This window comes from Patiria miniata, unplaced genomic scaffold (genome assembly GCF_015706575.1).
Source record: "Patiria miniata isolate m_02_andy unplaced genomic scaffold, ASM1570657v1 HiC_scaffold_24, whole genome shotgun sequence".
Classification (NCBI taxonomy): Eukaryota; Metazoa; Echinodermata; class Asteroidea; order Valvatida; family Asterinidae; genus Patiria; species Patiria miniata.
In genome coordinates, this window is record NW_024037063.1 from 20,019,255 (window position 1) to 20,041,776 (window position 22,522).

The 22,522-nt window shown below is 38.4% G+C and overlaps 1 protein-coding gene across 5 annotated transcripts in view; it reads left to right on the plus strand.

Moving 5' to 3' along the window:
• The first annotated feature begins 883 nt into the window (after positions 1-883).
• Positions 884-22,522, plus strand: part of LOC119732230 (arf-GAP with coiled-coil, ANK repeat and PH domain-containing protein 2-like) — a 40,700-nt gene continuing 19,061 nt past the window's right edge. For 3 of the 5 annotated variants that reach the window (XM_038205665.1, XM_038205668.1, XM_038205669.1), the window contains exons 1-12: positions 884-1,106; positions 8,846-8,903; positions 9,778-9,836; positions 10,111-10,171; positions 11,034-11,087; positions 13,458-13,516; positions 15,370-15,559; positions 16,430-16,474; positions 17,566-17,661; positions 20,194-20,268; positions 20,921-21,021; positions 21,518-21,569. In XM_038205665.1, the coding sequence (XP_038061593.1) occupies positions 1,033-1,106; positions 8,846-8,903; positions 9,778-9,836; positions 10,111-10,171; positions 11,034-11,087; positions 13,458-13,516; positions 15,370-15,559; positions 16,430-16,474; positions 17,566-17,661; positions 20,194-20,268; positions 20,921-21,021; positions 21,518-21,569 (924 nt within the window). In that variant the 5' untranslated portion in view covers positions 884-1,032. Of the gene's footprint in view, positions 1,107-8,845; positions 8,904-9,777; positions 9,837-10,110; positions 10,172-11,033; positions 11,088-13,457; positions 13,517-15,369; positions 15,560-16,429; positions 16,475-17,565; positions 17,662-17,729; positions 17,783-17,847; positions 17,901-20,193; positions 20,269-20,920; positions 21,022-21,517; positions 21,570-22,522 lie in introns of all 5 variants that reach the window. The other 2 variants (XM_038205667.1, XM_038205666.1) reach the window with 2 other exon arrangements.

The window sequence follows — 22,522 nt, forward strand, 5'->3', positions numbered from 1 at the left end:
CTTAAGTTTATTGAGGAAATGAGGTTGTCCAGCTCAATTACACATAATATCAAATACACCTTCCGAGACCAAGGTTGTGGTTAAGCAAATAGGTTTGTTTATCATTCATAAATACCTCAGACAGTTTAGCTATTCCTATTGGTCGAGAGCCCGTCACGTGGCCGGTATTAAACGGATGATAAAGACATGGCTAGCTGGTCTTAAACACTTTTCCAGTGTCACAATACAATGTGGACTCCTAAAAATCCAGTGCCTCTTACCGTTTCATTGGTTGAACGTTCACAATCCTCACGTAGGCATGCGCAACACTACAAGCGAGTCAGAATTTTATAGTTCTAAATTCAAAACGCAACGCCCCAGGTGCGTTCTGCGTGACATCGCGCAGAACATGTTACGCGCGCGTCAATCTCCATAAAAGGGTTGTTTACATCTTACTCGCAAGCCGAACACTCCATTATTTTGCTAGAGGGGTGTTTCAAAAAGCATGAAGTGAACTTGTTGAACAAAATCGGGATTTTTTGAACGAATTATTTGAAATTTTTTTACGGATAAGGTATTTATGAATGGGAATAAATATGTGCTCGGTCGGTATTTATCACTCTGTTTAATACCGCTTAGAGTCTGGGTGCTGATAATTACCCTCGCCTCCGGCTCGGGTAATTATCAGCACCCAGACCCTAAGCGGTATTAAACGAGTGATAAAAACCTCCGGAGCACACATTTATTCCCTTATTTAAAGCTCAAAATGCAACGAAGCCTAGGTTTATCAAATGCCCTTATTCTGCGCTGGGTTCAAGAGAGGGCGCTATAATAATAATAGGAAGTGCGTGTATGGTTCCCGCCTCTACTAGCCTGTTTAATTCTGCCCCAATTTCACGTTTCCTAGCTAATAAGCAACCAAACTACACAATCACGAAGCACAAGAAACGCAAGTGGAGGGATTCCGTTCTGAATTCTTAGGGTTTTTTTCTTTCCGAAATAATATTCAACAAGGGTGAACTGATTTGGTTTGACATTTTTTCCGGAGGTTAAATGAGTGGTGTCGTGATGAACTTAAAGCCCAAGATCGGCTTCGAGGAAGCGCTGAAGGATTCGCCTAATTTCAGGTGAGACCCGAGAATTTTTCATTCGTCGTAACGTTAACGCTATTCATCATTCGTTCAACACGTTCATTGAATTTTTAAGTGGGTGTGACAACTTGGCCGTATTGTACACAATGGGTGATTATTAGTCATTTTACAAAGAACGTCTTTACTCCAAAATATTGTCAGTAACTACTTAACTTATGTGTTTCATTTTTTTCATCACATCAGTTTTGAGTTTTGAATTTGACATGAAAAAAAAAACATTTTCTATTTCGAAGGGGGGGGGGGGCTAATTAACTAGGCCTAACTATACTAGTAGTATGATGTTCCCTAACGAGTAACGTGGCGCACTTAGACGTTTACCCCAACTTTCCTCATGTGGTGCTGCCAAACTTCTTTATTTAGTGAAATACTGCTTCTACTTTTAGTTTTACCGTATTAATGCTTGCTATAAATAATTTAACCTCTGTGAACAATTTCGGTGTCATGAAATTAAATCCGAAATTCAAAAACAGTGGCGTCCGGAAATTGGGCACAAAATTGGCGTGTTCCCTAACGTCAGGTTGTTCCCTAACGTCAGGTTGAATGTGGCGCAGTTGAATAAATCTCGGACAATTTCAAATTTACATTTAGGAATTTCTGTAAAGTTGATAAATATTGATAAACCATTATTGTCTCTTCCGTACTTACATACATTGTAACCAACTAAAAGTTTGTCAGAAAATTATTTTTTTTTATTTTTGGGGGGCATTTTCAAAGGGTTCACTGTGCGCTTCGAAATAAAATTGGTAAATCACGCCAAAATACATTTTTCTTCTAACTTTGTAACGGGCAGATAAACTCACGATTTATGAACGGGAGTGTTTAGAACTTGATGAAATTTCATTGTCTGTGAAATTTCAGTTGAAACTTTTGCTCTCACTAGGCGCTACAGGCAAAAATCAAAGTGCACCACGTTTGGGTACATGTACATCAACAATATTGTACGAAGTGGCTATCGTTTATGGCAATCATAATTGAATTTTCAACTGCTTTCGTTAAGGATTGCGAATGTAGGCCTATAGGCCATAACTACATGTACATTGTACCTGTCCAACCTGAATGCTTTAAGGTAGTTCGACTGGTTACATACAGTTACACTTTAGAGTACTGAGCTGGGGACATACAGTACAGTAGCTTCGAAACCGGTGCCATACTGCTATATTTTTTTTGGACTTTTTTTTTTTTTTTTAAATAGGCCTAGTTGGTTTTACTTTCATGTTTTTTTTATCAAATCATTCTTTTATTTTATGAATCTGGGACTGACAAACATTTCCAGTTTTGTTAGAAAATGGGAAAAAATGTTGCAACCTGACACCACTTCAGCGGTTGTGTACAAACTCTACGGAGTCAAAAAAAGTATTTCCTAACAAAATTGGAAATGTTTCTCAGTCCCAGATTCGTGTCATATCATCATTTTTGCAAAGACTGACCTTCATTGAGATGATAGGTCCTATATCATGTATATGAAGGAAAAAATGGCGTCAGGTTGTAAATTTTTTTCCAAAACATTCACTCCACTCTCCAAATGCACTCCACTCTCCATAGACATTGTACATGAATGTGTACAACCATAGAAGTGGCGCCTGGATTCTAAATTCTTTTCCCTTGAGAGTGGTATTACATGTATTTAAGTTGTTAAAATTTAATGTTTAAAACTTCTTCAATGTGAAAAATACTTAGCAAAACTGGTGTAGCTTACATGTAATTGTTGCCATCTGTTAAATTTGTAATATGTTGTCGGCATAGACAAAGCTTGAGATAATTGGAAGTTGAAGTTATTTTCTTAAATTCCAAATCGTAAAATAAGCCTGTTTGTAAAATGTGGGTGTACTTTTATAGGACAGAGAAATAGAGAGGGTTTAGTAAAAAAATTGGTCCCATCACAGGGGCAATCTTTTTTAAATAAACAAAGTAAACAAGTAAACAGGCCATGGCCAGATATTGACATATTCAGACCTTTTTACCATATTGCTAGTTCAAAGTAAAAGCAGAAGTGCTCAATAATGGGACCAAAAATATACATGTACTTTGCACGTGATAGCTCAGTAGTTGGTAGTGCTACAAATGTAGTTTGAGTAGTTTTTGTGTCTAATTCATGCACTGTAGCCTATACATGTAGAGAGCAGACAAAGATAATCTACATGGTGGTACATGCATTTTCATCATAATTTCTTTAACATATGTAGTCAAACAATCGTTTGTCTAAGTAGGTACTGTACAATAGAAGTACATGTAATAAATCCCTAGATTGTATTGAGTGCGTACAATGCACATGTACATGTACATCATACAGCAATGATAGGGCAAGTTACATTACATACTTTATGTACATGTACATGTACCCGTATATACATACATGTACAATGTACTTCAAGTTCATACAGCAATGATTGGGCAAGATATGTACCGTAATGTACATACTTTATGTACATACTGGATGTCACAATTTACACACAACGAGTTACAATGTACTGGTACGTGTAATCTACTGTACATGTATTTGTATCCCCCAAAAAATTGTGTAGCAAATGTCCTAACTATAAAAAATATGCATATAAAGTACACGTACATGTACATGTAGTAAAGTCACGTACATGTACATGTGCAAGTACTGTACATGTGTGTAGTTTGACACTACTGACAGTGTACATGGTGTAGTGTAGTGTAGGCCTACCCATTAGATCTGCCTGTGTTTTCCTACGTCCCTGGTACATTGTACGCATGTACGCATGACCGCATGTAAAACAAGCTCAACTTGATCTTGGAAGCTGCAGGCCAACGGATTTGTGATCGTGCCATGTAATATCTGGAAGGAGTAGTGTTTTGAGTACAAAAATCAGGTTTTTGACACTTGTGACCCCATTTTGACCTTTAATGGTCAGTGGAAAAGTGACACAAAAGAGGGCCAAGTCCTGAGGGACGAGTTGATGTACAAAATGTATAGCCATGCAAGCCTGCACTAGAACATTTGTTACTAACTAACTAACTAACTAACAGAGACATGACGATTTGTTGAGCTGCTGCTGTCCGCAGCTAAAAATGTACAGTGTACAAATGCACTGTGCATGTTTGAATGCATGTGAACAGTGCCAGCATATTGCCCATTACTTGTCAAAAATAGCTGGCAGGGAATGCATTGCTAGTGCTCGCCGGATGAAGCTTGCCGCTGTTTTTCCTTCCTGTGTGGATATTTATTGATGTGTGGAGGGCACAGTGCAGTCTGCCAAAAGGAAACATTGGATATATTTTGCAGAGCCTATTACAGTAGTCATAAATTCAATACAAACATTGTACTTTTAACCCTCCTATGCAAACATACACTCTGTGCAAAGTTGTCCTAATCAGTCAAGTGACTGTTTTTAACAGTTAAAGGGAATATACAACATTTGCAAACGTCAAAAAATAAAACTACCAAGTTTTACGAAATACCTTACTAGGATGTTGGTAAAAGACAGTCTAAAGCATCCTGTAAAATTATGGCACCTAGTGTGAAGTCATTTTCAAGAAAATGGTATTTTTGTATACATTTCCAACGGTGGTCGGCCGACCACCGTTGGAAAAACCTAACTATTATTCAACTACTGCTCCAACTTCACACTTTTTTCAGTCCAAATTTTATGTGCTATTTGTTACATGTTCATGAACGGGTGCAGGCCAGCTAGACTGGTTTCCTTACCTTACAATTTTCCGACATCTATATAAATTGATCCAATTTATCTTTAGTGGAGTCAAGGAACCAGACTACTTGAACATTTTTGTTTTTCTTGGTTTTTCTAGCATTTTCGAACACAAAACTTCAAACATGTCAGTGTAACAATATTTGATCTGTTATACTAACCCCTTCAATAGTTCATTTCTGAAAATTACAGCAAAAGCCAATGATGTACATTCCCTTTAAGAGCCCCCAGCCCACATAAAGCAGGATTGACTGGCTGTGACTGTTTAATTAACTTGATACCGAGTATGCTTTGACTGTGATTGGTAAGCCAGCTGTGCCTACCACTTGGCTGCTTTTGTCTGTTGACTGAATTTGACTGTCACAGTGCTTGCTTGTAATTATATGATCTGACTGTTGGTGACTGGCCTGTGTAAAAGGCATGGCAGGGGAAGAGGGTTGATTTTTTGACTGTCTGTGACTGTTCAGATAGCAGGAGGGTTACATTTTAAAATGTGACGTGCACACTTTCAAACTTTAAAACGGGAAAACAATTTTAATCTGTTAATTTTCCAAAATGTTTAAATGAAACCCAAATTATAAAAAAGGGACCTAAATAATTAACAATGTTTTCAAACAATTTGCAAAATCTTAGATGCACTGCAGTACTTGATTACATTTGGGGTTCTCGTAGAACAAAGTTTTCACTTTTTTAATGACTGCCCGCTATTTATTATGTCAATCATTGTTGATTTTATCATGTCAATCACGCCGGTCGGCAGACATAATGGCCAGGCGTCAGCCTTTGTGAAATGGCAAAATGAAAAACATTTAATTAAATGGCAGGCCTATTTAAAATGTTTGCTAAATGTTAACAAAATTAAAAGCAAAGTCACATCCTCAGTACATTTTCAATGAGTGTAAACATTTACATACACAATTTCTTATTTAAAAATTTGCGACAATGAAACTCACTGTTGAAACCCATTGTACATTGTATGTCTAGACCTGCTCCCACAAAATGAGGGTTAAGCCCGCCCAATCATATATATACATGTAAATTTCTCAATTTAGAAAAAAAGAGCTCTGAAATTGTTAAAACATGTGTACATGTACATGTACATTTTGTGTATCTGTAGTCCAAATTTTTTGGTTGTGAAGGTCTTGTAAATTGTACTAGGATGACCTGAAGACTAGAATTAACCCTCATTTTGTAAATACATGTAGCATGTCAAATGATATGGCTTTTGAACACTCTGTAGTTGAGTCTGTGTTTGTGTCGGAAGAGTTGAACTCCCATGTGGTGAACCTAGTCATTTTCCCCCGTAATTGGTTATTTGATGGAAATATGTTTTCCCCGGAATTGATGTTACTAAGTGACTGCACAGAAAATGTCGACACACACAGTATGACTCGGGGAAACCAACTTGACCCTAGGATGTTGGTTGACGACTGCGGAAAACTTATTTTCGCTGAAACGAGATGATTTCCTTTTTGCAATGCAGACTAGTGAACTAGACTCTTTATCTAATCCGCCGGCCTTTTCACAGTGCGGATAGAATTTGTACGGTACTTTGTAGCATGTAGCAGCGAATAAAAAAAAGACAGAGACTGATTAACGTTATCAACCCTCCTGCTATTTAAGCAGTCACAGACAGTCGAAATTCACTTCCACTTCCCCTGCTGTAATTTTAACAAAGGCTAGTCACCAGCAGTCAGGTCATATGTTATTTAAAGCAAGCACTGTGACTAGTCAAACAGACAAAACAGCCAAGTTGTGGTCACAGATGTTTTATCACTCACCAATTACAGTAAGTTTGTCTCGCCAGGGACTACATGTACTAGGAATGGTTTTGGCTATTCCGCCACTGTTTTTACTCGCATATTAGCAAGTGGACTACCGACTATAAAAGGTTGAACCCCCAAATTAACTCGGGATTCAATTGAGTGCAATATGGTAAACAAGGTAAAGTGTTTTTCAGTTTGGCCTACTAATCTAACAAACAGATGAATCATGTCCCTTTAATAAAAGTTATCTACTACACACATTTCAAATCACAACCAAAGACTAATTCAACTTGAAACAAAAGTAGGACTGAATTTAAAATAGGAGAAAATGTAAACAAGATTGTGACAAAATTAGATTTTTCTAAATTCACACAGGTCTGTTTTTCATTGTACATTTTGTACATGTAAAAAGATTCAACTTTGTATGAAAGATTTGCTCTTAATTTTGATCCCATCACTGTAAATTTAGATTTTCAAATTTACATATTCAGTGTGAGCATTTAAAATTCTGTCTTCATTTAAGTACAGTGTAGAAAACATAATTTTGAAGCGATTATATTGCTCTTGATTTTAATAACTGTATTCAAATGAAAGTAAAACTGCCCTATTAGATACACAAAAAATGCATGTGATGATTAGTTTTTGATCTGAAACTGATCCAACGACCCCATTTGTATATTTATCATGTCCATATCCAATTTACAAGCTTACATTTATTACCTCCGCTTATTTACTTTCTATTCATAAAAACCTGTACCTGAAACACTGGACCCATTCCTATTGTTTAATAGAGCCCTTCACTTGGGTGGTTTTAAACAGTTGATCAACTTGATAAAACACCGGCTGGCTGGTGTTAAACACTTTCGAGGTGTCACATGAAATTTGGACTCCTATGAAATCTGATCCCTTTAGCCCTTTTATTGGTTGAGCGTTCACAATCTTCATGTAGGCGTATGCAAAACTACCAATGAGTCCGTATTTTGAGAGTGCTAAATTCACACTACACCGGCACTGTTGCATTCTGTGCCACTCGCGCAGTGCACGCCATGCACGTGCCAATCTCCATAAGGAAATGTTTATGCTACTTGCGCGAGGCACATACCATAAACATAGCTACATGTAGAGGGGTGTTTCACAAAACATGAAGTTATATTGTTAAATAAAACTGTTCGAAATTTATAATTGTGGACTTGTTTTGACTTTTTGACCCAAAGGGTATTTGTGAATGGGAATAATATGTTCCTGGCCAGTATTAAACATATTCATTTAAAACCGGCTTTGGGCCTGGTCGCGAATTGTTTTTTCCCCAAAGACATCCATTTCCCATCTTCTGATTGGTTCATTACATGCATATCTAATACCTTGTTCTCCACAACACAAACTCAAGATAGGCTTTACATCTTGTGAGAAATGTTCCTTCCTCACTTTAGTTATTTAATTGAAAGGTAAAATGAGAAGAAGTGAAAAACGCTCACTGGGATTCAAACTCGGATCACCTGATTAGAAGTCAGGAAACCAGTCCAGTCCTTCAAACCAGTCCACAAATGAGCTGCTAATCGTTGGTGATTTAAACACCATTATTCCATGTTATATACATTATTCTCTTAAGCCCTGGACATCACAAATATGCATAACGCAGAGAGAGAGCGCCCTCTCTTGATATTGTCGGATCTCGTTTGGGAAAAAATAATTCGCGGCCTGGTTGCTGGTAATGTTCCTATGCAGTGTCCAATCCCCAAGCTGGTCTTAAACAGACTTGTTTAAATTCGGCCCAGCACATTCCCTTTATTAACCCTAACCCCCTAGGCCCTTGTTGCTTACAACCATCCTCAATCCTCCAAAATCCTCCAAAATTTTGCAACTCCGCCTACATTTTTCAAAATTGTCAGACAGTCCTGCCTCAAAATGCATTCATCCTCAATCCTCCTCAATCCTCCTCATCCCAAAACTTTGCACTCGTGTTTAAATGAAGGATAACCAACGCCAAATCCTTCAAAATCATCAGACAGTCCTGCCTCAAAATGCATTCATCCTCAATCCTCCAAAATCCTCTTGCGCTTCATTCACCATTCATCCTCAATCCTCCAAAATCCTCATGTGCTTCAATCACCATACATACTCAATCCTCCAGAATCCTCATTTGATTCAATCACCATTCATCCTCAATCCTCTAGAATCCTCCAAAACCGCCAGGAGGATTTTGGAGGAGTGAGGTGGGTTTAGGGTTAATTGTTTGTGGAAATGTGTTAACTTCGAACTTTTTCTGATTCTGCAGGTCTACTCTGGAAGAGTCTGAACATGGCATTGCAGACCTCGAAAGCAAACTGGAAAAGGTAATAATTCTTTTGTATAAAATGATCTTGAAAGCGTATTCCCTGAACCATGAATTTCTTCAAGGATTCGCGAAGATTCGTTGGAAAAAACAAGGGCCGTTGCCTGGTGGTCTGGAGCATTGAATTTGTAGTCTGCGGGTAATCCTGCAGGTTGTGGGTTCGAGTCCAGCCTGGGGTTATGGTGCGTGTGCCCTTAGGCAAGGCACTTTGTCACTCGTTGCTTGTCTCCACCCAGGAGTAAATTGGGTACCTGTGAGGGCAGAGATGGTTATTGTGGTTCATTAATAGCACCGAAATGGTGACTTGGAGCTGTATACTCCCCAGGGAGCTGAGATTGTCTTTGGAATGTTTCATTGGCCCAATGGTGCGTGCGCCCAATGGTGCGTGCGCCCTTGGGCAAGGCACTTAGCCACTCATTGCGTCTTTCTACCCAGGAGTAAATGGGTACCTGTGAGGGCAGAGATGGTTAATGTGATTGATTTTAGCTGCTTTGTGCCAAAATGGCAGCATGGAGCTGTATACTCCCCAGGGAGCTGAGATGGTATTCAGAACGTTTCATTGGCCCAATGAGCAGAGTAATGTCGATGTAGCGCCTTGAGCAATAATATTGGTGGTAGATAAGTGCACTTTGTTATTACACATTATTATTATTATTAGCAAGTTAGATTTCTGATTAAAAGTTACACTTTCCCTTTTGGCTGGTGTGTGGGGTCGCATAAAATTTGTATGTTCACATATCAGACGTTGGTTACGGAGTGGGCTCCGTTGAACAACGGATTGGTACTCAGACTAAGGCTGGCCGGCCTTATCTGCGACCAACCTAAATACCAGGGAAGATTGTATGAAATTTTTAATGAATTTGTTTCCTTTTCAGATGGTTAAACTGTGCAACACAATGGTGGACGCGGGGAAGGCCTACAATAATGCATTCAGGTAGGATCAGTTTTGTGTGTGTCGTGTATAAGTTAACCCTAGAACCTTCCCAAATCCTCCAAAATCATCTTTGCAAAATGGAGGATTTTAAGGCTACGATATGGCAAAAATGTGTGGCTGATTTCGGAGGATGCACTGTGTCAAGGTCTTGGAGACGTTAAAAAATCTTAAAAATAGGATCTTTTTGGGGTGGAATTTCATCTTGTTTCATTTTTCCCAAGACACACTTGGCGCTTGAAATGTATTTAATACTAGTTCTGTGTTTTATTTGCAGTGCTTTCATCCAAGGAGTGAAGGAGCTAGGGGGTCATTTCACAGGAGACAACTTAGTCCAGGTGAGGGAACCCCTTAAGTTCTTGTCTTTTTACTCACAGATGACAAACGCAATTTGTATCGAGGTTTCAGAAAGAAATGCTTTCAATTTGAATATTTAGATAGAGTGCAGTCGCGTTGATGGTAGCAAATAAAATGGGCGGGGCCTGTTACTGAAAAGAAGGAGGGGCATATAGCCTTATGGCCATTCTTCAGAAATTGAATCTAAATTAACTTTTGGGGGAAAAAAGGTTTTTTTATGTGATGTAAGAAAAATGATTATTGTTCACTAAAGTGTTGCTAGTAAGTAAAGATGCAAATTTCTTAAGATGATTCATAAGTTGGTCTTTCTATGCATAAATTAGCATAATTTTAATTACAAAATGTCACACATATGACCGATCAAAACGTCACACACGTGACCACCGAACAATTCCTATTTAGCAAAACTAAAGCAGAGGGTGTACATTGTTTATGCATTCTGTAAATCACAAAAAATTTGTCTCACTCCAAAATCAGTATGGGTGTGTCCTTAGAACTTAAGAGAAAAGTGTGATTTCCGATATGGGCCCGATGACATTTTTACGTCTTATATCACACGCATGATCAAACTTTGAAGACCCCTCGTAATATTTTGACACAATTTGTGAAATTAGAAACTATACTCTGAGGTAGGGAGTAAAAAGTACTAACCTGATGAATCAGTGAAAGTCATATGTCAGATGTAGTTAACAAGGGGTAAAGTTTCAAAAATCAGACGAGCCCAATTTTATGTCACGTGACAAAAAATGGCCCCTCAGTGTTTTTAATGATGCAAGAATGATTAAAATGTTTGCCACGTGATTAACTGCAAAATTTCCTGATTTTTTTTTCTTCTGTTTGTAGGTGTACTTGATGAAATTTATTCATGCCCTGTCTGAGCTACAAGGCTTCCGAGCTGTAAGTGTTTACTTGTTCCGTTTATTTACTTGTTTATTTACTTGTTTACTTGTAATGTCTTATACTTAGTCAAATTTTCATCATAGATTTTTACAATCGAATGGGGTGATCTTGGGAAGTGTGTCACATGGGAGATTTTAGTCTCGAAACAATTTCAAAATGTGGCAGCATTAATAGAGTTTGTTAGCATTTGTCGGATCTTGAAAAAGTGGATCCTGGTTACTATGGTTACAAAACTGAATAAATAACCCTCCTTTTGTTTGATTAGTCGCAGACAGTCAAAAATTCGATCCTGTTCCCTGCCATGCCTTTTACACAGGCTAGTCACCAACAGTCAGATCGTATTTCTTGTAGGCACTGTGACAGTCAAATTCCATCAACAGACAAAAGCAGGTGACTGCTAGGCACAGCTGGCTTATCAATCTCCTACAGTCAAAGCAAAGCTACATCAGGTTGCATAGCAGTCACAGTCAGTCAATCCTGTTTTATGAGGGCTGCACCCGATTTTACGAAACTGATTGTAACTTACATCCCTACGATGCATCGCAGCTTGATCCTGCGATTCATTTCACAAAATGGGTCGTAAGTGCGACGCGTTGTAGGTGTATTTATAGCACAACACGATGACTGTTGTGTGTATTTATTCAGCGTACAGTGAAATAGTCGTCTGATATTCAACAAAGTTTTCAAAATGTAGAACAAAATGGCGGACATGTGAGGCAGTGTTAAAGGAAAACAACTCACGATGGACTGTATAGCTTCTTTGAAATTTCAACTGCAATATTCCAGGCTAATTCATAATTACTTCGATGCGTCTTCCATTTACAACTTTACACTCTCTGTCTCAGTATTAAAGAGGTTGTGGAATGCTCGAAGACATTTCCGTCATTTTTCGGGTATATGTAGCCTAAGGTGTGATGAAATAAAAACGACTATTGTGTCTGTCATGAATTGAGTACAAAGGGTACTTTTGAGAGCTGTTTTTCAAGTCCTGTCATGCCCGTTTCGACCCGAAGGTGCAATTTGTGTAAAAGTCGTCGTTGCGGGCAGCCAACAAAACACAGTAAATCGTGACATAATAAACAGGACTCCCGATGCAGAGTAGCATAAACGAGTCCTGTTTATTACGTCACGATTTACTGTGTTTTGTTGGCTGCCCGCAACGACGACTTTTACACAAATTGCACGTTCAGGTCGAAACAGGACCTGAAAAATAGCTCTCAAAAGTGCCCTTTGTACTCATTTCATGACGGACACAATAGTCGTTTTTATTTCATCACACCTTAGGCTACATATACCCAAAAAATGACGGAAATGTCTTCGAGCATTCCACAACCTCTTTAAAGTCTCGTTTATGTATTTGTTATGGCATAAAACTGGCTAAGAAAAGGACTCTTCTTATTTTGCGATGACCACTAGACACGTCATAACTTGCGTTGTGTTTTAAGTCGCAAGTTTCGTGAAATGGATCATACGACGCGTCGCGAGTTGCGACGTGTTACACGTCGTAACTCTTGCATCCGATTTCAGTTAATGAAAGTGCATCAGATTTGATTTAATATTAGGAAATTACGTGTACTTCATGCAAACCAAAACTAAAACTAACATGTTTATTTGCTTGAGTTTAGCAAACTCAAAAACAGGAAACTACGGATTAATATTAAATGGGCTGTAATGTAAAAGTGAAAATTGACAAAGATATTACAAGTTTTTCATTCGTGATATATGTACGTCATTGGGTACTGAAACTCCATTAAGTAAAGTTTTTTTTATATACAATTCAATTAAAATGAAAACAATTTACACACATCCCTATGTGATTTGTTTCATTTTGCTGAAAGAACACTTAATTTTTTGTGATCCGTGGACAGAAGTTTGAAACGGTGTTTGTGTTTCAAATTCCGTAACTTGAAAATTACATGAGTGATTTGAATGATTCTTGTACTAAAAGAAAGCTTATGAATTGGGCTTTCATATCCTAGATTTTGAAAGTGCTACATGCAGAACTTCACTAAAACAATGGTCCTGACATTTGGGTTTCGTTTTTTTTTACTCACCCGGTATTTTATTGAAGTATGTTTTATTTCTAACAATGTTTGACAGTTGAGGTTTTACTTTAAACTGAAAAATTAATTAATAATGACACAAAATTTTTTTTGAGTAAGTCCGACACCGTGGTGTTTTTAGCAATTTCTACTACAGCAAAATAGTTGATGAATAATTTCTTTCACAAGATGGCGTCCAAATTGTCCTCACTCAACGTCAAGTGGACTTTATCCGATTGCACTTGATGCAAAGTGCCATATGTCATATTCTAATGTTTCCTGAAATGTTTTGTTTGAACCGTTGACTGTTGTTCTTCACTTACAGATGTTGGACGACCAGGCGCACAGATCCGTTTCAAGAGCTCTGGGATTGTTCATGAAAGAGTAAGTCATTGGATAACGCAAAGCAACCAGGCTTGTCTAGTTGAGTATTGGCCTGAAAGTCCAAGTTTAGAACAGTGTGTGTATTTGTGATTAACTTGCAATAGCTTTTTGATTTTATTCATGGCTATTAACCCTAAGGTTGCAGGCCAGTAAATCGGTCCAAAATCGCCTACGCTGGCCAAATCACGATTTGTATGCCCTCAAATTCTTCATTATTTGAGCACATTGAGGGCCATGAACTTGAGGGTTTGTAAAAATATGGGTGGAAGCCGTGCACAGGACTGTGAGCTTGTAGTTCTGTACAATTTGGATGAAATCGGAGCCCTAAAAGTGCTCTATTTTGCAATGGAGCGTAGGCGTCATTTTTCAAAATGGCAATGGGCTTCAGGACCATTTTAAGGGGTGATCATCTTCGGATGGAAATTTCTCCTAAAAGTCATCAGTTAACCCCCGAAAATTAATAAGAAAATGAAAGATGATGAAATAAGCTTTAATTTGATGTGTGTCCCGAATACCTTGGAGAGTTGTGAGTATTTTTCCTGAATGTTTGAAGTGGGGGCATTTGTCATTGGGGTCTATGGAAGTTTATTTACTGGTCTGCAACCTTAACTCCCTACTGAGTTTAATTAAGAACAGTACCAGGTCCACCAAAACTAATCACTGACTCTGCTTCACATAATGCTTCAGGACCAAATCCACTGAAATCCACCACAAATCAGCCACTGCTATACCAATAGGTGGATTTTGATGGACTTGGTACTCATGGCTTGTCTGCCCAAATCTCCCAAAAAGAGGGGATGGAATTTGTTGGAGTTTGGAAGGTTAGGGTTAGGGCCTAATACATGTAAATTGTGATGATGTTTGATTAGTTGTTAGAACTTGTGATTGACTTGTGATTATTTGTGATGATTTGTGAGGACTCATGATGGACTTGTGATATGACTTGTGATTGACTTATGATTACTTGTGATTGATTTGTGATGACTTGTGATGACTTGTGATTGACTTGTGATGACTTGTGATGACTTTTGATTGACTTGTGATTGACTTGTGATTACTTGTGATTGACTTGTGATTGACTTGTGATGACTTTTGATTGACTTGTGATGACTTGTGATTACTTGTGATTTACTTGTGATGACTTGTGATTGACTTGTGATTGACTTGTGATTGACTTGTGATTGACTTGTGATGACTTGTGATTGACTTGTGATTGACTTATGATTACTTGTGATTGACTTGTGATGACTTGTGATGACTTTTGATTGACTTGTGATTGACTTATGATTACCTTATGATGACTTGTGATAACTTGTGATTGACTTGTGATTGACTTGTGATTGACTTGTGATGACTTGTGATGACTTTTGATTGACTTGTGATTGACTTGTGATTGACTTGTGATGACTCGTGATTGACTTGTGATTGACTTGTGATTGACTTGTGATGACTTGTGATGACTTTTGATTGACTTGTGATTGACTTATGATTACTTGTGATTGACTTGTGATGACTTGATTGACTTGTGACTGACTTATGATTACTTGTGATTGACTTTGATTTATCATACTTGTGATTGACTTGTATTTTCTTGTAATAACCTTTGATTTTGTCATGGTTGTTAAAACATGTAAATCGTGATGACTATTGATAACTTGTTATAACTTGCGATTGAATTGCGATGACTTGTGATTGAATTGTGATTGAATTGTAATAAAGTGCGATTGAATTGTGATGGATTGGGATTGAGTTGTGATTGACTTGTAATGATGTGTGATGACTTACGATTGACTTATGATTGACATCATGGTAATTCAACGTAAACGTAACTTTAATCTGTTAAACAATCACAGAGATCTGAAGAAAGTCAAGGAGACGAAGCGAGTCTACGACCGCATCAGTGATGATCTCGACAACGCCCTCCACAAGAACGCCCAGGCACCCAAAGCGAAACCCGGTGGCGGTGACAACGAAGAAGTCAATAATGTCTTGACGGCCACCCGCTCAGCTTTCGGCCACACAGCACTAGATTATGTCTTTCAGGTAAGACAGAATTACAACACTTGGAAAAAAAATGTCAGTTCCTCATCTGGGACAGGCAAGGTCATGTCACAGTGGAAGACATTTTGGTAAAAACCACAAATGGAAACAGACTCGGACACTAGGTGCAATCTAATTTTAAACTTTGGAATTAATGAGAGTTGGGTTTGAACCTGCGACCTCCGGATTGCCGTTCCAGTGCCCTACCAACTGAGCTATCCAGCCCTTTATTGGAGGCTTCCCATTTTGTCAATGTCTTTGTTCAAGGGGCGCTAGTCAAAAGCTAGTCCGTGGAAAAAATATAGACTTAAAAGAATTGACCTATCGCGTTAGAATCACGTTAGAATTGCGTCAACGCAGCTTGTGAAATATTGTCGAATTACATGATAAACAAATGGACGTGGAACACGCAAAATCTTCACGCAAAACAAACTTCAGTGTACACAAATTCCTTAGGGTTGTCTAAGGAGTGTGGCTAACTCGCAAACGGCGATAGGTCAATTCATCTTTTGATAACGAATTCAGCATTTCATGGAAATTTTTCAGTACAGTGTGTATGCATGGAAAGAGATACATGTACATTAAATAATTTCTGTAACCATTTTCGATACAGCTTTGGGCAGTTTTGTTTATTACAATTGTGTGAGATATCATTTGAAAGAAATTTTGTTTAATCATTTCCTGATGACACTGCCACATGACACACACAAACGAAAAGGAAAACAGATTGAAACGGAGTTTAGAATTTCCTAATAGTGAAAACAGACGTATTTAGAATGGAATATTAGTGGCCTTATTATCACATTCCTTCACACAATATGTTAGATATGTTAGTCTTGTGTAATTTTAAAATTGTCCATTTTTCATTTTCAGGTCAAATTGGTACAGTCCAAGGAAAGACACGAAGTACTAAACACGGTAAGTAGTCATTCAATTAACTGTAAAAATAAAATAAATAAAAACAAATGAGCTTCAGTCAGATTGCTCTATGGTTAGTGGTAGTAATTTAAAATATACATGTAGAAGGATTTTTTCTTTAATTGCATTGGAACAAGCACTGAAAAACTATGAAGATTGGCGTTGGAATGGGTCAGTTCCATCAATTCAATAAAAAAAATTATGTTAGGCCAAAAAAAAAATAGTTGGTCTCTGGTCAGCGCGCACGTCGATTTTAATCATGCGCGTCAACTTTTTTTTTCCTTCAAATTTACCACGGAAGCTACAACAGGGCCCTCTATTGCCGCACCTCCTCAAATTTTTGTACCAAGGAGCACCAAGGAATGGGGAAATTGCGTCCAGGCAAATAATGGAGGGCACCAAGGCAAATTATGGAGGACACTAATGTATATGAGGACACAAAAAAGCAAAATTGTACCCACCTTGTCTGTACAATTCAAATTTGAAAAAAAAAACCAACGCGTTGCCGCATCAATTCCGGAACTTCGGTCTGACCAGAGACCTTTTTTCCTTACAAACTGTAACTAAAAACTTTTATTTTTTGTTTAACAGTTTTTGTGTAATACAGGGTGTCCCCAAAAAACTGAACCCTGGCTTTTCAACGGGCGGTTTCTTTTGAGGTTTTACATTGGGGGAGACCGAAAATTCCAGCAAACGCAGAGCACAAAGCGACACCACTTGGCATTTCGCGATGTTTTTGAGTCACAAACACATGTTGCCGCCGACTTTTAATTTATTTCACAGCAAACGTCAATCACAAAGTAAAAGCACAAACAGGGGATTTCTTTCGACGATTAATCTGATGCATTTTCTATATTTTCGATATCATTCCTCAATATCGAAAATTGTGATATATCGATATGATTAAAAAATTGCTATCGGCGATATCGATATCAAAATAATATGGAATGATCGAGTAATATCGATATATCGACAGTGCTTAACTACAGATTGCATCAAAGACTAAATATTTTTAACAAAAATATTTGTTTCAGATTTAGCTATAATTTTTTTGGTTTTTATGTAGATTTTGGTTTATTTTCTTTTGTCAGATGCTTTCATTCATGCACTCCCAGTTTACCTTCTTCCATCAAGGCTTTGACCTCATGAAAGACCTACAACCCTCTCTCAAAGAACTAGGAACACAGGTAGGTGCTTGTCTAAAGGCCTGTGTCACTAGGCAGGATACTTTACCTTGATTTCTTCTTCCATCAAGGCTTCGACCTCATAAAAGACTTACAACCCTCTCTCAAAGAACTAGGAACACAGGTAGGTGCTTGGAAAGGCTGTGTCACTAGGCAAGATACTTTACCTTGATTTCTTCTTCCATCAAGGCTTTGACCTCATGAAGGATTTACAACCCTCCCTCAAAGAACTAGGAACACAGGTAGGTGCTTGGAAAGGCCTGTGTCACTAGGCAGGCTAATTTACCTTGATTTTTATCTACAAATACACTAAATTAAATGTCATTCAAATTCTGCTCCACACTTTGTTGATAGGACAAAGGAATTTAAGCTTCCAGTACGAAAACATTTTGAGTTTAAAAATCCATTTATGAACGAAGTCATTTTTAAAGATGCCATTTCTGGGGAATAAGAGCAGTGAATGCAACATAAACTTACAATAGTAAGTATCTTTGCAATACTATGTTTCATATTAAGATACAAGGAATATTGTTAACTGGTTCCTGACATCAGCAGTCGGGTACTCGAGAACCCGCTTCCAATGCACAGCCCTAGAAAAATTGCATCATTACAGGCCTTCACTTGCTCAAAAAAGTGGTGCAAGTCAGTAAATTCCAAAGCCATAGGTTGACCAATAAGCTTAGTGGTAAGGTATTTGCTGGGTTCAGTAAAATCCTGCGGTCGGTGAGATTACTCGCGGTTCTGTCAGAGTATAATATGATGACAAGCCCACTGACCACCTGTTTCCTGTACTTCTTGGATCTGCATTGTACAGTTGTCACCTTTGTCAGTAATGGACCATTCCTGATTTGGCTGTAAGCCCCGCCTTTTGTTGTCACCTGACAAAAGGTCCTGATCTGATTGGTCAGTGCATACTGTTTGACAGGCAGGAAGGATCCATTGTTAGTTTATGGGTAATAGCTATGTAACCTGTTCTCTTTAGTCAAGTCCTCTAGTTATTTTGAGTGGAAAGCACTAATAATATGATATTTGAAAGTGCTGTTAGAGCTTGAATTTTAAAGACAACTAGAAACAGACCCCTTAATAATAAAAGTAAATGGAGCATTTATAAAGCGCTTTTAACAAAGATCAAAGCGCTGTATAAAACTGCAAATAAACAAGAAAAAGTAACCAAAAAGAGAAGAAAACCAGGGGATAACGAGAGGTAAATATGGGGCTAATTTGATTTAAAGAAACGGATGTGTTTTGAGCAATTTCTTGAAATTGACGACCTACGGATTTAATGAGAAGAATCTTCCTCAAAGTGAAGATAGGGACGGCACTAAATACCCTGTGAATTATTCTGCCTGAAATGGTATTTTTCAGAAGGACACAATTATTGAATGCAATTTAGAATGTGCCACAGGCAATTTTTTGGTAAAAAAAAAAAATGTGAACCAGCCAACCAATCCCAGCAAGCTCCTATAGAATAACTCATGTGTATTTCCCAGTTGGCAGTAATTTGTTGTAAACACATCCAGGAAAGCGTAGGCCTGCCGCATACCAACTAATTACCATTAAGGAAGCTGCTCCCAACAAGTCGGTTACCAACCGCCCACAAGACGGTTTACACCCCCTTCCTCACCCCCCCCCCTCACGCAAGTGTGTATTTCCTGCAATCGGGGACCCCCTATTGTCCCTCTTTTGTTCGTACTCTTTTTAGGAAGACCTCCCACATGTTTTGTACAAGAATCCAAATTGGGGACCTCTCGGGAATTGGGGACCCTATTGTCCTCTATTGCAGAAACAAACTTGCCGCCCCCCTTACCAACCCCCTCACCACCCCCCCCCTCCCCCTCACCCCCCCCCCCCCTCCCCCTCACCCCCCCCCCCCCTCCCCCAGCCCCTTATCAGAGTTGTTGGCACATCGGGTTCAGTGCAGCGAGATACCTTGCGTCAGTGGTTAATTGAATCACAGTACATCCTGTTGCTTGCAAGCTGCACGCATCGCTCTTGAAGATTGTGTACAGTCAGTCCAGACAAAAAGCGTTGGAGAAAAGCAACTGTCAATTCTGACATCACAACCGTCTTAACTGCACAAAACTCAATGTCACAAACTTACCACCGATTTCTGTAGATATAAATCTGCTAAAAAAATGGAGCAAGGCTTTTACGGATGTTGAGTCATCGATTGATAAGAAAACTCTTAATTTGAAAAAAATTGGCGACAAACTTTGGAGTTGTTTTGTTTTTCGGTCGTCTGGCAAAGTTCTGCAGTGTTCTTGAGCGGTGAGTCAACATGGCCGTCTGGTACGCGGAGGTAAGAAGTCCCTGGTGATGTTTGACATTTTTCAGGATCCAGGGTGTGAGCGTTTTCTTGTCACAATGACTACGGGGGGCAGGAAGCTTGGGACTTGTATTTGACATGACAATCAGTAGTTGTAAGATGATGTACATGTTCATGTACATGTTCTTCAGAACTAGAAATTTTACTTCCTGACTTTAGTAAATTTTTCATTTCTGACTGTCTAGTTCCCTGTCTCATTTCTTTTACAGCTGCAGATTCTCAATGACCGAGCCAAGGCAGACAAGAAGGACATGGAGGGGCGCCACCCTTTAGTCCAAAAAATGGTGAATTTGCTTTTTCCTTGAAATGAAAAAAACAATTATATTTCCTCTGAAAAGGGAACAATTTCATTTGCCTTGTAATAAGAGTGTTAATGGCAATTGTTAAATTCATTGTAAAAACAATGTTCTGTTAGTAATTGCTATTCAAACACAAAAACAATTGTTGTAACATTACTTTGTCGTTACTTTGTTGTAATGTCAAGGTTCGACTTTAGGAGTAGCCCGCTAGCCAAATGCTAGTCAAAACAGCGGCGGGCTAGTCAAACTATTCCTTAAGTAGCCCGGCTGGCGAGTAAAAAATTGTTGGGCTATGGCAAAGATGAAAGGATAGGAAGAAATAAATCATTAAATTCAGACAGCAAACCAGTATCAATCTGTGTCTAATGTTATTAACTCTTTAGGGTTAAATTATTAGATCTGTTTATTAAAAACACTGACAAGATTGCTTCAGGATACACGTTTTACATGTATGCACACTGTTGCTTATGAGACACTCTTTAAAAGAAAAACATGCGGGCTAGTGAAAATGCCCGCGGGTTAGTTAAGAGTCTGTTCCAGTAGCCCGTCCGGCTAGTGATAAAAAAAAGTTAAGGTCGAACCCTGAATGTATTCTTTATACTCTAAACTGTCTTCGTTTCCTTTTTTTTTTTGGAAGGAGTCCCTCTGGAACGTTACCTTCACCCCTTCTGCTGGCCCCATCACAATGGAAGGCTACCTGTTCAAGAAGACCAACAATGCATTCAAGACATGGCACCGGTTCGTACCATCATCAACATAGGGGAGGCATGACTTAACCAAAAATAAAAATATTAATGAGAAGTGTTTCTCAACCGTCCTATGCAAACATACATTCTGTGCCAAAAGTCTTTGCAGTCAAAATAAATCAAGCAACTGTTTTCAACAGTTAAGAATTTCCAGCCTACGTAAAGCAGGATTGACTGGCAGTGACTGTTTATGTAACCTGATACAGCTATGCTTTGACTCCGGGTAATTGATAAAACAGCTGTGACCACAACTTGCCTGCTTTGTCTGTTGACCCAGTTTGACTAGTCACAGTGCTTGTTTGACAAATGATCTGACTGCTGGTGACTAGCCTATGTTAAAAGTATAGCAGGGGAAGTGGATGGATATTTTGACTGTCTGTGACTGTTTAAATAGCAGGGATAAAGTAATTGTATAATTTGCCATTTGAGATTCGAAATCCTTGTTATGTTGTCACTCACATCAAATTCACGATACTGTTTTCCGACAGGCGATGGTTTACTGTGAAGAATGACCAACTAGTCTACCAGAAAAGAACGAAGGTAAGAAGCAGATCAAATCAAAGTTACATTTGAAGTAACTTTTTAACAGAAACTTTTAACTTGTATAATTAGAATGATGACCCTCCGACAGCTTGATTTTGGAAGACCAAAATTGTGTACCCCGAGATTCATTGTCCGATGATTGTACTGAAACTGTACATTTTCAATGAATAGTTGTGTGATAAAAAAATGCTTCGAGAGGTAATCTATGAAGTATTCTATTTTTCCAGAAGCAAAGCCCAGGGAAAATAGAATGCTCCATGGATCACCGAGAGATCACCACAAGATAAAGCAGTCAATATTTGTTTTGTAACACCTCTCCCACAATTTCTGCCTGATTTTATGCGATAAATGATTATTTTATCTAAATACAATTAAAATGTACTTCAATTTGAATATGAGATTAGTTGAAATTTTACTTGCACTTTTCCAAAGTACCCCTTCACGAAATGTTTGAACCCAGCTCTGTAGCGCTAGCGTTTGGGAATATAAAACACAACGCGCACAACTGTATCATTTGCACACAATACTGGTTCTTATGCGTATAGTACTTTGGTTGCTACGTGTGTAGTACATTGGTTGCTACGGGTATAGTACTTTGGCCGTGCACAGTAAGATAGCAAAAATAGCGAATGCCATGTGACTCGCTCTCGGCCAATCAAGATACAGAATGTGTGGATGAGGTGTTATAAAAGTTTATATTCTACTTTTAAACTATCTCTCAAATTAATTATTATTTCGTGAGAAATGCATTTCGGCGAAGAAAGGATTGGTATCAAATACCCTGTGAAATTATTCCGTCTGAAATTTGTATTGTTTGGAAGAAAACTAATATTGAAGGTGGTTTCAAAATAGGGTTCCCGCACTTTTTTACCTGCATTAGCAACGGAATTCAGTTACGAGACTCCAAAAATTGTGCAATATATGTATGTATACATTTTCGCTGTTTTCTC